This window comes from Lissotriton vulgaris, chromosome 1_1, assembly GCF_964263255.1.
Source record: "Lissotriton vulgaris chromosome 1_1, aLisVul1.2, whole genome shotgun sequence".
NCBI classification, from domain to species: Eukaryota; Metazoa; Chordata; class Amphibia; order Caudata; family Salamandridae; genus Lissotriton; species Lissotriton vulgaris.
This window is the reverse complement of record NC_141685.1, coordinates 505,204,697-505,221,612: the sequence shown is the minus strand read 5'-3', so window position 1 is coordinate 505,221,612 and position 16,916 is coordinate 505,204,697. Positions and strand designations below refer to the sequence as shown.

Here is a 16,916-nt window from a genome sequence, read left to right as displayed (position 1 = left end):
GGAAAGTGCGGTCTTACTACGGGAGGAAACTGCGGGACTTAGAAAATTCCCCATAGCACAGCTCTGGGATGACATCCTACAGTCCTTTCAGCAGAAATGTCTGGAACAGGGAATCAATTGAAGGGGTCTGCGTCCAAACCCTGCACATACGCACAAGACCCTGCGGAGTGCGCCTGCGCCCACTGCCTCCTCCCTTCCCCCCCCCCCCCCTTGGTGGAGCCACTCAGGCCGGGACCTGCGCCCCTGCATCTCCGCCACACCATGAGCACATACACCACGTCGCGCCTGCGAACCTCCCTCACTCCGGGTTGACTACGACACTTGGCCCGCTGTCTACAGTGGAGTGCCCTTTGCCCTTTCTCCTCTTCCACACGTCATGTTCTAGCCATGGGTCCTGAACGTGGCCACTGAACTGGCCACACTCTGAAGACATTATCTAAGCACCCCTGCTATAGCCCCCTGCGCGTTCAGGCTACTACCATGCTCTATCCCAATTCCCAGCTACCGGACCTTCACTAAAGCTGCAACACCTCCTTCCTCCTTCTCACGCACGTAGGTGCGTCTACCCATTCATTTTCCTCCTCTTCACACACCTCATTGTTATGGTTCACGTATTTACTCATATGCTGGTCCTGTTTTCTGACCAGGCTTTTTATTTTCATTGTCAAAGACATTGTACATGTTGCGAATGTGACTTCAGACACCGTATTCCAGCCGACATATCGAGCCCCCCCCCCCCCTTTTTTGTACCAACATACTACGGCGCCCTATGCACATGACCTGAGGGGAATGGCCGCAGCGCGTACCGCCCGAAGACGGGCAGATAGGTCCGGGTTGTGTTTCATGATCCCGGCCATCGCGCTTACACCACCACTATTGAAGGGCACCGCACGCACAAGATCACTACACGCATCAGACATGGCTATGGCAGTTCCTACTGGACGCTGCCGCCAACGCGAGCCTCTCCTTTTGACACAGTGAGCTATACCAACACATATCTGCTAACACCACCGAGGCATCGCAAGTAAACCGTCACCTAACCCTATTCGTGCCCACGTGGTGTAAGCTTTGCTTTACACATCTGGTGCCTCTGGACTGGTGGGTAGCAGCAGAGAAGACATGCAGCCTCCTACATGTCTCTCAAAAGTAGAGGGAGGTAAAGGGCCCTCCTGACCCACTGCTTCTGGTCCATGCAGCTCAAGGGTGAGACCTTCTTTTCCAACTTGGCTATGCATGTCCTTACGTAAGACAAATTAAAAGCTGCCAAAGTGGCTCCATGTCAGGAATTACTCTTCAGTCAGTCCCTGCTTTTTAATCAAAAGGACGTGGTATGCTGGAATTTTTAAAGATATACGTTTGATCATGGTCACTCCAATTCTGCAGTGTTTTTCCTTGAATTCACATTTGCCAAACCTGCTACTTACCCCTCTACTTGCAGCTTAATTTGCACCTTCAAACAAGTACAAGTTTCTACATAAAATAATTCAAAATGGACAAAAAGCAAGTGCATGTGTACAAACGCTTTACCAAAGACTGTGTAAAATAGATGAACTAGATATGTTTCAGCTGCTGATTACTGTACTCAGCTATTTAAAAAGGGGACATGTATGCTCAGCGATGTAAACACACACAGCTGATGGGTTCTAAGGGAGAAATGAGTTTGTCCACAGCAGAAACCAAAAACCTTACATGTTTATATATAACAGAATGACTCCTTCTTGTCATGAAAATATTTTGTTACCCTAGCCATGCCAGTTGATGTTTTCATCACAGGCACCATTTTTTTCAACATATTTCTTTATTGATACCGATAAGTATCACGCATACCTTAATATCAAAGCATTTTGTCTTACATCTCATTTTCAAACAGAAGTGGTACCAAAACATAACTTTTCAAAACCATGAGGCTATAAGCAGGGCCGGCGCTAGGCATGGGCAGTGTGGGCATCTGCCCAGGGCCTCGCGCTCAGCTCAGAAACATGGGGGGCCCTTTCTGTGTGACTGTGAAAGGTCACACTTTCCCAGTCAGCCCTCCTGCTCCTTCAGGGCCCCCTCCCCAAAGCAATCACACAGTTAATGTGTTTTCAAGTGAGGTGTCTCGACTTCCCTGCTCACGGCGTGGGGTCATTCATAGAGGTGCAGTGGTGGGGGGTGGGGAAAGACTAGGTATAGGAGGTGACAGCAGCAAGGCCAGCAATTATGCCGCCTCACAGGCTCAAGGGCGGGGCAGCACCTCTGTTAAAAACCTGTCTGCCCTTTGTGTATTCCATTTACCCGGCAACAGAAGGCTCTTTTGTTTCACGGACTAGCCGGACATTAACAAGTAAGGAGAGGTAGCTGAGGGGAAGAGGGAGCATCCAGATCAGACTGGCAGGGCACACTAGTGCAGTGTTTAGCAAAGTGTCTTGCTACTGCTTTGAAGGCACAGGGAGGTTTTTTCCATACCATGGGCCTCAAAGCACTGGATCAGGCTACAAAGTAATCTGTCATCTGTGGGGCCCCTTTCACTGGGACTTGCGAAGCCCAGGGCAGGTAGGCCTCACAGCATTCAATTAGGCTGCAAGGTCCTGGTGTGGGGCCCCCTTTGCAGGGCCTTGTATCCATTATGTAGTGCTGGGAGGCCCAGGGCAGAAGGGCCCTGTCTTGGCCTCGCAGCACTATACTGTGAGATCACTACATTTTATTCCACAGAGGGACTAGCATGTTAGCTTCCATGAACAGGCCACCAGTGCCAAACTTAGAGGGCTAGAGAGGTAAATGCAGCTAAGTGCAAAAAACCTGATAACCACCCAATTCCCCAGCAGGGAGCTCTGTGGCCCCTCTTCTCATGATTGTAGCAGATTAACTGCTCTATGACACACTTTGAGTCCCCCGGCCCACTTATGTCCCACGGGTTATGAATTAGTAATTTCTTGTCCATATATTTACTTGTGGGAGATTTCATAGATACAGTTTTGACAGCCCCTGGCGAGTGCTGCTCCTGGGTCTCGTTTAACAGGGCAGTGAGGGTGCAGTGTAGGGACAGACAGGAAGGATCTACTGTAGCTAGACAAGGTTTCTTGTTGTGGAAGAGTGCGACACGCTGTCAGCCAGCAGCCACGATACCTCGCTACCTGCCTTTTCAAATGTAGAAATAGCAAGCAACGTCCTTGATATTATGAGTGACCAAGCACTGATTGAGTCAACTTAATCAGTGCCCGTCCATTGCTCTGGACGTCATCGAGGTACTATTCTGTTCTGTTTAACTTTTAGTGCCGTGCAAGTAGAAGGCATGCGACTGGAATGAACATGCCCAGCAGGACAAATAATTGCAACATTTTATTTTCTATAGTCAAGTTGCTTTTATTTTGCCAAGTCTTCTTTTCTTAATTTGCACTCATGCTTTCTTTTGTTTTTGCTTGTGGACACTGTTCTCAAAAGATGAGGATTCTTTTATTGAAAAGCACAGCGTTGTTTCTTTCTTATGGGTATTTTCTGAAATTATGCTTTGACACGTAATTGTGCAGTACACCCCAATCCGCTTCAATCCACCTCACCCCACTTCACCTCACCTCACCTCAACCCACACCAATCCACTCCACTTAATACAATCACACCAAACCAATCCATCCCACTCCACCACATTCCAATCCTCCCACCCTAATTTGCCCCACTCCAATCCAGAACAATCTGCCCCAATTCAATTTACCCAACTGCAATCCAAAACAATCTGCCCCACTCCAATCCAAAACAATCTGCCACACTCAATCCAAAACAATCCGCCACACTCAATCCAAAACAATCCGCCACACTCAATCCAAAACAATCCGCCACACTCCAATCCAAAACAATCTGCCCAACTCCAATTCAAAACAATCTGCCCCACTCCAATCCAAAACAATCTGCCCCACTCCAATCCAAAACACTCTGCCCCACTCCAATCCAAAACACTCTGCCCCACTCCAATCCAAAACATTCTGCCCCACTCCAATTTACCCCACTCCAATCCAAAACACTCTGCCCCACTCCAATGTACCCCACTCCAATCCAAAACAATCTGCCCCACTCCAATGTACCCCACTCCAATCCAAAACAATCTGCCCCACTCCAATCCAACACAATCTGCCCCACTCCAATTTACCACACTCCAATCCAAAACAATCTGCTCCACTCCAATTTACCCAACTCAAATCCTAAACAATCTGCCCCACTCCAATGTATCCCGCTACAACCCAAAACAATCTGCCCCTCTCCAATTTACCCCGCTCCAATCCGCAACAATCTGCCTCACTGCAATCCAAAACAATCTGTCCCATTCCATCCAAAACAATCTGCCCGACTCCAATCCAAAACAATCTGCCCCAATCCAAAACAATCTGCCCCACTCCAATTTACCCCACTCCAATCCAAAACAATCTGTCCCACTCCAATCCAAAACAATCTGCCCCACTTCAATTTACCCCACTCCAATCCAAAACAATCTGCCCCACTCCAATCCAAAAGAATCTGCCCCACTCCAATCCAAAACAATCTGTCCCACTCCAATCCAAAACAATCTGCCCCACTTCAATTTACCCCACTCCAATCCAGAACAATCTGCCCCACTCCAATTTACCCCACTCCAATCCAAAACAATCTGCCCCACTCCAATCCACAACAATCTGCCCCTCTCCAATTTAGCCCGCTCCAATCCGCAACAATCTGCCCCACTCCAATACAAAACAATCTGCCCCTCTCCAATTTAGCCCACTCCAATCCACATCAATCTGCCCCTCTCCAATCTACCCCACTCCAATCCACAACAATCTGCCCCACTCCAATCCGCCACACTCCAATCCGCCACACTCCAATCCGCCCCACCTCACTACATTCCACCCCACTCCACTCCAGTCTACCCCACTCCTGTGCACAAGACTCCACTCCAACCACCTCACCCCATTTAAATCCACCCCTCTCCAATCCAGTCCACCCCACCCTGGTTCACAGCACTCCTGTTCACTCCACTCCATTCCACCCCACCCAATTTTAATCCACCCCACTCCAATCCACCCCAATCAGTCCACCCCACTGCAGTCCAATCCACCCCAATCTGCTCCAATCCACCTCTCTCTACCCCAATCTAATCCACACCGCCCCAGTTCAATCCACCCCAAAAAATCCAATACCTCCAGCCCCCCACATTCCAATTCCCCCCAATCCAGTACAATCCACCCCACTACACCAGTCCAATCCACCTCCTCCAGTACAGTCCAATCCACTCCCTACAGTCCACTCAAATTCACCCAACTCCAAACCACCCTACTCTAATCCAATCAACTCCTCCAGTACAGTCCAATCCACTCCCTACAGTCCACTCAAATTCACCCCACTCCAAACCACCCTACTCTAATCCAATCAGTCAAGTCAAGTCAAAAAGTATGGTTATTTAGACCGTAGTCTTTAAACAAAAATACATAAAAAATTAATTGAGTTAAAATATTTTCCAACAATCACTCATGCAGATTTGTAAATTAAAATCTTATTCCTTTGATTATAAAATAATTATAAAATGATCTTCCCCTAGACATATGACATTTAACGTTAGGTGCTCATCCAATTGATTCCTCCATTTAATTCTTGTCCTATTAAAATTATAAAACCGTCTATCTCTAGACAAGATGCAAGTTAAAAGTCTAAAATCTATTTCTGACTTATTATAAAACTCTGTACTACCTTTATGAATTTCCCTAGGGCAATTGCGATGTCAATCCACCCTACCACAAACTAATCTAATACACCCTACTCCAATCCACCTCAATCCAATCCAACTCACCCCATTTCAATCTACCCCTGTACAATCCAATCAAGTCCATCCACTCCAATCAACCTCACTCCACTCAATCACACTCACTCTACAGTCCAATCCACATCTATCTTCCTCACTCTACCCGATTCCAACCCACTCCACTCTACGGCACTCCACTCTATCGTACTACACTATACGACACTGCACTTTGCCACTGACCTCTACTCCCCTCTACTCAACTGTATGACACTGTACTCCCCCTACTCCACACTGCAACACTCACTCCAACAAATCCAGACTATGACACTCTACTCACACCATTCCACTCAAGGGCACTCTGTGCCACTAACTTTTAACCATGCTGAACAGCAGCCACGCTAGTGTACAACATGCCAAATACACATTGCCAAAGCCAATTGCTCTTATAGGCGAGACCTATTGGCTTTGCCAATGCTTGTTAATGGTGATGTTATTCTGAGCCTTTGCCTAGAATATTTACCAAGAAAAGATTCACACAACACATTGGGTATGAACACAGTGGTGTAAAGCACAATACCTATGTGGTGGTGTAAAATACGAAGTAAGTGGCAAAAGAGACTTTAAACTATTAAGAAATAGTTTATTAAAGTAAAAGGCAGCAAAGTACAGGAGCACGACTAATCAGGGCAAAGTCCAACAGTATAATGACTACAGTACAGTTTATGTTCAACAGTGGTTTGTTAACACAAGCGATGCACTTTTGAAGAGAAACATTCTCTTCAAAAGTGCGCGCCACAGAACACAACATCATAGTACTTCTGAAGGCATAGAGCACGTGTGAGCGTGCCATGTAACATTTAAAAAATACACTTACTTGTACACTACATCTTCTCCCTATTTACATAAATAAAAATGATAAATAAAAAGACAAAACTAAGAAAGAAAATAATCTTTAAAACGAGCAGGAAGGGAACAATTCCTGCGACACCTGTCAGTGCAGGTGCACGCTTCTCAGTGATCACAAGCAAAGGCTTGTGATCACTGAGAAGCGTGAAATGTGATCCCCAGATAAACGTTTTAAACTTCTCAATTGCCCAGGAACAGGCAAGGGCTTCTCGTTCAATGGTACTATAATGTGACTCAGCCACATTTAGAGCTCTTGAGGCAAAACCTACAGTATTCTCCTTATAGGTGCTTCTTTGAGTAAGCACCGCACCTAAACCTCTTTGACTAGCGTCAACAGCAATGGTGCATTGTAAACTAGGATTAAAAGAGGATAAAGCAGGTGCCTCTACAATAACCTTTTTCACAACGTTAAAAGCATTGTTAGCTTCCTCAGGCCAGGTGAATTTCACATATTTTTTAAGCAAGGAGCGAAGAGGTTGAACAAACTGAGAATAATTTTGGATAAAGCGTGAATAGTACTCAGCGAGACCAAGGAATGACCTCAGGGCGTCCTTGTCTTTTGGAATGGCAACACTAGAAATTGCTTTAGTCAAACAAACTTTCGGTTTGATACCATGAGCAGAAATACTGTGACCAAGGTAGTCTAGTTCTTTAACCATAAATATAAATTTTTTAACACCCAGTTATCCCAACTTCCTGAAAGCGAGATACAACTTTCCTTAAGACTTTGATATGTTCTGATTTACCTTTTGAATGTATCAAAACATCATCCTGATAAGCTTGTACATTTGGGATATCATGTAAAATTGTGTCCATACATTTTTGGAAAACACTGGCGGCAGACGCCAGACCAAAAGGAAGTCAAAGGTATTTGAATGCTCCAAAAGGAGTTATAAACGTGGTTAATTTAGAAGAGGACCTGGAGAGAGGGATCTGATGATACGCACTCTTGAGGTCCAAAAGTGTAAAAATTTTAGATTCTGTAATACCCGCCAACAACTCCTGAATTTTGGGCAATGGATGGCAATCCACAATAATGTTTTGGTTAAGAGAACGCAGGTCTGCACATAAACGAATAGAGGAATCTTTTTTCTTAATGACGACAATAGGGCTAACCCATAAAGAAGAGTTAGTAGGGACAATAATGCCTTCTGAAACCAATTTATCCAAAACTTTTTTAAGTTCATCCCTCACATTCAAAGGAATATTCCTTAGTTTATGACAAACAGGAATGGCATTAGGTTTAAATCTGATTAAATGCTCAAAATCTTTAATGTAGCCAACAGAATCTTTGAATACTTCTGGAAATTCAGATATTAAACTATGAACCTCCAGGTTTTCCTCATTAGCTACATTAAAAATTGATGTCTCATTGACCTGAACAGGTGAATCAGAACCAGGGACCAATTTCAATCCCATTCCTGCTAGGTCTTGCCACCCAACAATGAGTTTGCCATTAATTGCAACATAAACTTTCGTTGTAGTGGACCTACCCAAACATTCAATCTTGGTAACAAAATACCCTAACATATCAACATTATTCCCATTGTAAGCTTTAGGAATAATATCTAGAGGCAATAAAGTTACATTCTTACTCCAATATTCATCAAATAAAATATCAGAGATGATGGTAACCGGTGCTCCCGAATCTGCCATCATATCCAATTTTACATTATCAACAATTACATAGCAAGTAGGGTCTTTAACACGTGCAGTGTGATGATCTACTTCAACTAAATCAATAGATAAAATTTTCCTTTCAGAAGGAAGTTGGCAACAATTCACATCTTGAACAGAATTAATGTGAACATCATCAAAGGAAGATTGGAAGGAAGACATGTCAACATTAGAAACATTTACATGAGGATCTTCAAGAGAAGACAGATTATTAATTCTAACTGTTTTCCTGTTCCTACAAACAATATTAAAGTGGCCAGTTTTTCTACAAAAAGTACGCTTTTTCCCCAATGCAGGACAGGTAGGATTGTTACTAAGATGACTTTTTGAGCCACATCTAAAACAGTATGAGTTAATCTTTTTTTGAAAAGGCTTAAATGAAGAATTCTTTTGAAGAACAGCGTTAATCTGAACATCTTTTTCATGTTGAAGTATGCTTCCATCAGTGATGCATCTTGATGAGACAATTGACCTTTCAACGCTCTTTGCCATTTCTAAAACTTCATTTAAAGTGGGGTCACGACAACTCAGAATTCTTTGCTGTATTTTTTTGTGAAAACAGTTGTAGACAAATTGATCTCTGAGAACAGTGTCTAGATATGCCCCAAAATTACACTCTGCAGCCAAATTTCGTAAAACAGAGATGAAATCCTCAACAGACTCATCTTGTTGTTGTTTCCTTTTCGTGAAATTGAAACGCTCCATCATGACGCTGGACTGTTCTATGAATTTTTTATTTAATCCTAAAATAGCGTCTGTAAAAACATTCCATCCATCTCCATTACCCGGTGGAGGTTCAGAAATTGAAAGATTGTTGAAAATCTCCTTTCCAGCAGTTCCCAAATTACTATATAAAATAGCCAGCTTCCTTTTTGCAGAATACTCATCTGCTCCAATTGCCACTAAATAATTTTCAAAACTTTTGAACCATTATTTTCATGCCTCTTTAGGTTTACCAGGATTAGGTAGGAAATTATTCAAATAAACGATCTGTTGATTAGTGGCCATACTAAATCAATAAATAAAAGGCTTGGGAAGCTTTGAAAAGTTTTTAAAAAAGAAATAAAATTCTGCCAGAAAGCGTTTATTTGTATTAAATAAATAAGTCAATTGTCTTATAATAAAGCCAAGTTGAAAGAAATACCTTTTGAAGTGTGGATGCGCTCACCGTGAATAAACAAAGGAAATACAGTCAGAAACACTCACTCAAGCATCACCATGGAAACAGCTTGTGTTAAAATGGCCACCGGAGCGTGAAAGAGCGTGTTGACGTTATGATGAGTCACAAGATTGATGTCACGCGCGTCATGACTGACTCGACGAATCAGCAGCTCCGTTTAAAACAAAGCAGAAGAGAAATGCCAGAAATAAGGATTCAGCGGCAAAGGCTCAGCGAAGAGAGGATTCCAGCTTCCAGCAAGGTTTCCAGCTTCAAGATGAAGTGAGGTGCGTCGAGGTTCCAGCGAAGCGCATTGCTCAATAAAGGTATTAAAAAGTAAAAAGTGCAAAAATAGTAAAATGCTGCCAAATCCTTGTCGCCAATATGTAAAATACGAAGTAAGTGGCAAAAGAGACTTTAAACTATTAAGAAATAGTTTATTAAAGTAAAAGCAGCAAAGTACAGGAGCACGACTAATCAGGGCAAAGTCCAACAGTATAATGACTACAGTACAGTTTATGTTCAACAGTGGTTTGTTAACACGAGTGATGCACTTTTGAAGGGAAACATTCTCTTCAAAAGTGCGCGCCACAGAACACAACATCATAGTACTTCTGAAGGCATAGAGCGCGTGTGAGCGTGCCATGTAACATTTAAAAAATACACTTACTTGTACACTACAGGTGGTGTGCCAAAGGTATTTTTTTAGCTGCCATTTGAATTACCACTACCATATCAAAGTGTTTAATTCCACTTTTTCTAAGGAGTTGCTATTATACTATTTAATGACGCTCAGATTATGGACCCTGGAAGGATGATTGTGCATCACTTAGATTTAAACTACTGATCTGCAGTTATACAGCCAGAGTGCAACTCACCAAACTATTCTGCTATCATCTGTGAAGAAACAGAGGCCTTTGCTTGCCTCCTCTTCAGGCTTTGTTGGTCAACAGATTTACTATCTAAAACAATTACTCAATTATTAGCGACCACAAACAAGGATTCAGGCCTTGCACTTATTTAGCCTTGTTTGTTGCATGTACAGAGCACAGACACACTTTACGGAGCGGGGGAAAGGGAATGACATTTTTTTTTAATACACACTTACCTGTCTGCCGCTCGCCATCACCTCAGCCTCCTCTCGGTCTTCTTCCCCGCTTCCAGGGCAGGAAGCAGGATGCATCCCGCTTCCAGCCTCCTGATGGCCAATCACAAAGCTACAATGCAGCGTTGTGATTGGTCTGAGCACCTTGGATCGGCGCTCAGCCAGAGAATGGGAGGCTAGGCATGTTCTCCATGCAGGCTGTAATGCAGCCTGCAAGGAGAACATGCAAAGTGCGCATTAATGTTAGACCAGTCCCAATGGCCAACCAAACGTTCATATGTACGTTAGGGAATGCAAACCACTCTTCCAGTCCCCTGCTCTGTCAGCAGAGCAGCCATGCCCGTCCCTCCCGCAAAGCTGCAGCAATAATGAAAAAATTTAATTATAACTTAGCTATTATAATTTTATTTTCCCCTAAGTGACACTGTTTAAAAGCAGTGGGGTGACCCTCCTCCGCTACTGGATGTCGGTTTTCTATGATGTCACTTCTTGTGATGTCACATGCAAATCAGAGGGGCCTCGCATATTCCATTTCGCCTGGGGCCCCACAATTCCTAGGACCGGCCCTGGCTAAACGTCTTCCCACCAGCTCGCGATGGCATCAAAACCAATTGCAAGATATACCACTAATCTCTCTAGAAGAGGGGAAAAGGGGCAATGGTGCCTGGGGCGACATGAATGGGATGCAGGTTTTACTCCCGACTAGCTAAACTAATCGGCTAACCTCCAGACTGCAAAAGGTAAAAGGCTCAACTCCATGTTAGGGCTTGCCCCTGCTTACCTGCGTATCAATAAGTAGTATCCGCCCTGAGCAAGAGCTGGTGGTAAAGAAGTGATCGTGGGCATTCAAGTATTGCACTAGGTCCGCGATGTCTGCATCCACGCTACCCTTCTTACTGAAGTCGGTTTTATTCAAGCATTGTTGTTTCCATTTCCTAAACTCTTCCGAAAGTGCCATGCTCTTTCTCAGTGCATTGCCGACGCACGTGTGGACAAGTACAGATGACTGCAACCAAGATACAATTTCCGCAACTGCTGTTTTACGTCAAAACGAAATCTGTAGCTCTCTAATGTATTTTGTTCAATAATTCACAAAAACACAATTGGAGACACTGCAAACAGGTCTTCCACCCAAACGCTCCGTCAATCAGGCATGCAGAAACATTCTCTAAGCGTCTGGGAATGTGCTCTTTACTGCAATTGGCTGTAAGAAATATTAACAGGGGATTGGCTGGTGCAGTTTGCCAGTTTTTCATTGGCTGCACGCCTTTGATCAAAGTGCAAAGAGTTTGTTAATTCCTTTACTGACTGAGGTGCTCTGAAGAGTCTTGCTGGAGGAAGAGAGCAGTAAGTCTCCCGAATTGTAGGACTGCTGGTAAGTTGTCTCATCACAAATGGTGGCCCAGCCCACACGTCTCTGGTGTAACGAAGTTGCAGCGTCTGTGGCGTAACCCGCTGCTGGGAGCAAACGGGGCTTTACCTTTCACACTGAGTGCGCCACCCCCTGCTTCTCTCTGACCCTATCTGCACGTGTACCTGTCCTGTTCAGCTGTCAACGCTTCACAGCACAGCTGTGGCGTGAATGTTAGTCTAGTTGGCTAAATATAAACCTGTCGGTTTTGATCTGCATTGTAGTTCTACATAGCTAAACAATTGCTTTTGCCAGATGATGGAAATGTGCAACATCAGCTTATGGTCTACCTGTATTTGTAATACGAAATGTAGCCGTGGGTGAAAACGTAAGGGCCCTAGTACCTCTGTCACTTACCAACCTTTTGTATTCGGCCTACAATTCGTTCAGGTATAAGCCACGTAATTAAAGCATCCGACACAATAATCAAAAGTGGTACTGATTAAATGATGTAGAGCGTAAAGTAAAATGACGCTTGGCTCTTAATACAGCTGCTGTTGTTGCGCAACGTGATGGTACTAATGGTATTGGCCTTGGAATTATGAAGTACAAACCCTACCGAGATTCCGTCCCTTGACCCTTGGCCTTCGGCAAGACTAGCTGCACGTGCTTAACGCGCAGATCTATATTATCAAGTGAACGTGACCTTATATAATGTAACTGGTGCCCATGTAAAGCTTTCCGATACTTCTGGCTCGGTTTCACGCAAAAACAACCAATGGGTGGGTCTTTTTTCGGTTTCATGCAGACGCTTGTAAAATACATGCTGTATTTACCAACTGGTTTGCTAATTTGCTATATGTTGTAGGGAAACTACTTTCAATTTCTGTGCTTCGCTGTCATTAGATGTGCAAATCCGATTGGGTAGGTGGAGGCAGCTCAGAACTGTAGCCCCTAGAAAACCACATTGTTTTCTAAATAAAAGTGCAAGACCCGAAACATGGTGGGATCGATGTAGGTGATAGGTACTGTTTACTCAGTGGTTTTAGTTTGCAGGAGAATAGAAGCACAGGGGCTTTGCACTCTCTTACACATTAAACCAAGTTAGAGATCAGCACAAGTTATTTGCATTGGCTGATACAGTGTTCACTGAACCAATGAGATCTGTCTGCACTGTCAGCAACTAGTGAGTAAATAAAATAAAAATAAAACGTGAGGGGTTTAAAGGTTAAACCTACCAGCAGTGAGACAGCGGAATGTCTGTGTCTATGGGCTTGCATCGCGTGTATCTATCTACCAAGCATCTGTGGTGTAGCAGGAGGGATACGGTGCTTTAAGAGTATAGAAGCGTACTGAGGTAAGTGGGGTATAGGGGAAATGGGAGCTTTAGTGATTACCAGCTAAAGGCAGTAGTTTGGGTTTGATGACGTTTTTCAGCCAGCGATTGAAAGCGGCACTCTTCAGTTACAGAAGGTAACCCAGTTGAATTGATGTTTTGCTTGATAATGTTTTTATAATACACATCTATCCCAAAATACGTGTCCTGACACTGGCGCACATTGAGGCAAAACAGATTCAACAAAATAACTCTTTTTTTGAAGCCTTTAAACATTTGAAGCTGAGCATGTAGGCACAGGGACCTAGCTTAGGGGGCGGGGTGGGGGTTAGAAGGGGGGGGGGGCAGTGTTCAGGAGCATTCAGTCGGGTATGAATTTGCCAATGGTTGTTTGTTTTCACGTTTCCCATAATTATGCTGAAACTGGTTGCACTGAGGTTCCCTTATGAATATTTTTCGGTCTCAAGAGCTCACTCTACTTTGAAGAGCTATGGGTGGGGCAGGGCGAGTTGGCAGTCTCAAGGTATGAGAGGTTGGCTCTTGCAGACTGGGCTTAGGAAGTGTGCTCAACCCATCCCCACTTGTCCATCCTTTTTGTTTGAAAGTAAATGGAGTAGGGAGGAACTGCTGCCTGTGTAGCCTTCTGGCATGATAAGGTTCACACTTGAGGCATGTGATCGCACATTCGGGAATCACTACATGAGGACTACTTGACGACCAAGCTTCTGTTTACAAATTGAAAGAAAAGGCAAAACTTAAGGGTGACTGTTGTGGAAAGAGCTTCCATTAAAAGGAGGACAAAATGGATTATATTCACTTAAGTATTTATTAAGAGATAACAAGCTTGCGGGAGGGGAGGAACAGCTGTAGGAAGTAGACAGTCAGGGGTCAGGGGAGCACGTCATATAAATATGTAACCAACATTCCAATGCGCGTCATAGCATTGGCCAATCACCGTAGCAGGAATGAGGAAGAGAACGGAGATTGAGTATGAAGACTACACTTACAACATCTCCCTTTTATCAACACAAAGAGAATATTTACAACAACTCATAGTCCTTTAAGCCTGCTGGCAACTTAGATATTCTCCCAAACCTGGTACAGGTTCCCTCCCAGCCACCATGACATTTAGCATCTTCTTTATCAGATACACTGGGGTTACTGGGTTTGGATTCAGGAACACATTCAGCAATGTATTGTTCTTAAGTCACATTTCTCTTGTCATGACCTTCTACCATAACATTACTGGCATTGCTTACATCATTTCTAAACATTTCCTCTATGTCATAGTTGTCTGGTTCCTCATTTGCTTCTCTCTGTGGAACATAAACTGGTTCATCACTTTCACCTGGGTAAGTATTCAACCATGAAAATTCCCTGTCACCTTGTTCTACATCCTTGTGACCCTCAAACCATAGTTCAGTCTGTTTTCTGCTCAGCAATATGGCGTCACTTTTGTTGCACCAACCTAGAAATCTAAGATAAATGGCACTTTCTGTGACTTCAACCACCTCCTCGGGTTTATAGTACTTAGATTCCCCTTTTAGTTGTCCCTCATGTCTTTTGACAAGTGCCCAATCACCCTTGTTAAACTCTTTATGAACTGCTTTGTGGACCATGTCATGATAGCGTTTGGCTTTGACCTGGTTGCCAACAATCTTCTGCTTAACCTGCATATGTTCATCTCTTATGACCACAGGATAGGGTAAAAGTGATTCAAAAACTTCAATTTTGGGCACAATGTCATTATCACACCTCCTTCCCCTCATAAGGAAAAATAGGGAAAAACTTGTTACATTGTTAGGAGTAGAATTGTAAGCAAATAGTCTTTCTTGGATAAATTTCTTTACAGGAGTATTCGAAGCTTTGGCTAATTGAATGACGTCCTTGATGAATCGGTTTACTCTTTCAATTTGTTCATTAGATTTTGAAGAGTACAAGGGGGTTTTCTCCTGTCTGATGCCATTTGAATTAAGGAATTCAGTCATTTTGTTGGAAGTAAGTTGCTTCCCGTTATCAGACACTAGTATGCGTGGGTTTCCTTCAATGGAGAAACATGTGTCCAGAAAGTCAATAACTGAGTCTGAGTCAGAGTCAATAGTTGGTACAAATTTATGGTAAATCCATTTGCTGTAGTAGTCACTCGCAACAATAAGAAATCTGGACTCCCGGTCCAACACTTGGAATGGTCCTGCCATGTCAATGGCAATCTTGTACCATGCAGAATTTGGAAAGGACACCAACTGCATCTCTTGAACCCTTGGTGTCCAGTGCTTGTCAGACCTAATACATACAACACATTTCTCAATGAATAAGTTAACATCATTGTCCATATGAGGCCACCAATATAGTTCTTTAAGCCTCTTTTTGGTCATAGTGGCACCCAAATGAGTGCTGTGGGCAGTAGATATCAATTTGTTCCTAATTTTAAATGGGGGTACTAGTAAATCACCCCTCATTAAAAACCCATCAACACAGCTTAATTCTTCTGATACTTGGAAAAAAAACTTGAATTCAGAAGATAAATTCCTAACTGGGGGCCACCTGTGGGACATGAAATCTCTGACTTTCATCTAAACAGAATCCGCATTCATGGCTTCCAACCATTCTTTTTCTGATAATGCATTTCCATTTATGTTGGCTATGAATGAGACTACACACTCCGTGTCATCTTCATTCTGCACTTCAATATTTTCCGTAGGTAGTCTAGACAGACGGTCAGCTCGAATATTGTCCCTGCCTGAAATGTGTTTGATAGTGAAGTTATACTCTTGCAGTTTTGCTAACAATCTTACCAGCCTAGCTAAGCCTTACCGTTACCTCTGCCGTAAACATCAAACATGTACGTGAGTGGCTTGTGGTCGGTAACTAGTTCGAAATCCTTTCCCCATAGATACATTTTAAGTTTGTCCACAGCCCAAACACATGCGAGCGCTTCTTGCTCGATGGTACTGTAATTCTTTTCTGCTTCTGTTAACCTACTTGAAATGAACGCTACGGAATGAATTCGTTTATTGACCTTCTGAGTAAAGACTGCACCAATACCTACCGAGCTAGCATCTACCGTAATAATGTTTGCACCTTTCGTATCAAAACGTTTTAGAGTGGGGGCATTTACAATAGACTTTTTTATTTCTACAAAAGATTCCTCATGTAGTGTTCCCCATTTAAAATGTTCACCTTTGCGCAACAGGGCTCTAAGAGGTTCAACCACTTCAGCGTAGTTTTCTATAAATCTCGAATAGTATTCGCTGAACCCCAAAAAGGATCTCAGCGAATCTGTCTTCTGGCCTGGGGGCTTCTGAAATTGCTCTGACCAAATTCACTTTGGGGTTAAAACCATCTTGGCTAATGACATGGCCTAGATATTCTACCTCAGTCTTAAGGAATTCACATTTGTTCTTTGAAACCGTCATGCCCTTATCCTTCAACTTACCAAGTACCTCCTCGAGAATGATCACTTACGGCTTCAGCGTGGATGAGAATGTCATTCTGATATTTCTGCAAGCCTTTCATCTGCCCAAACATGTTCTCCATCAGTTTTTGGAAGACACTTGCTGAGGACGCCAACCCGAAAGGCAATCGTACATATCTGTAAGCTCACAGGGGTGTGATAAATGTGGTCAACTCTTTGGATTC

General features: G+C 43.5%; 2 protein-coding genes across 4 annotated transcripts in view; one reads left to right on the top strand and one right to left on the bottom strand.

Moving 5' to 3' along the window:
* Positions 1-11,863, bottom strand: part of TYW3 (tRNA-yW synthesizing protein 3 homolog) — a 112,488-nt gene extending 100,625 nt beyond the window's left edge. The window contains exon 1 of one of the 2 annotated variants that reach the window (XM_086953872.1): positions 11,372-11,863. In XM_086953872.1, the coding sequence (XP_086809998.1) occupies positions 11,372-11,548 (177 nt within the window). In that variant the 5' untranslated portion in view covers positions 11,549-11,863. The remainder of the gene's footprint in view (positions 1-11,371) is intronic. The other variant, XM_086953873.1, reaches the window with a different exon arrangement.
* The window catches only part of CRYZ (crystallin zeta), a 326,836-nt gene continuing 321,771 nt past the window's right edge, over positions 11,852-16,916 (top strand). Inside the window, exon 1 of one of the 2 annotated variants that reach the window (XM_086953869.1) lies at positions 11,852-11,965. The gene's annotated coding sequence lies outside the window, so the exon portion shown is untranslated. Of the gene's footprint in view, positions 11,966-13,171; positions 13,299-16,916 lie in introns of those variants that run through there. The other variant, XM_086953870.1, reaches the window with a different exon arrangement.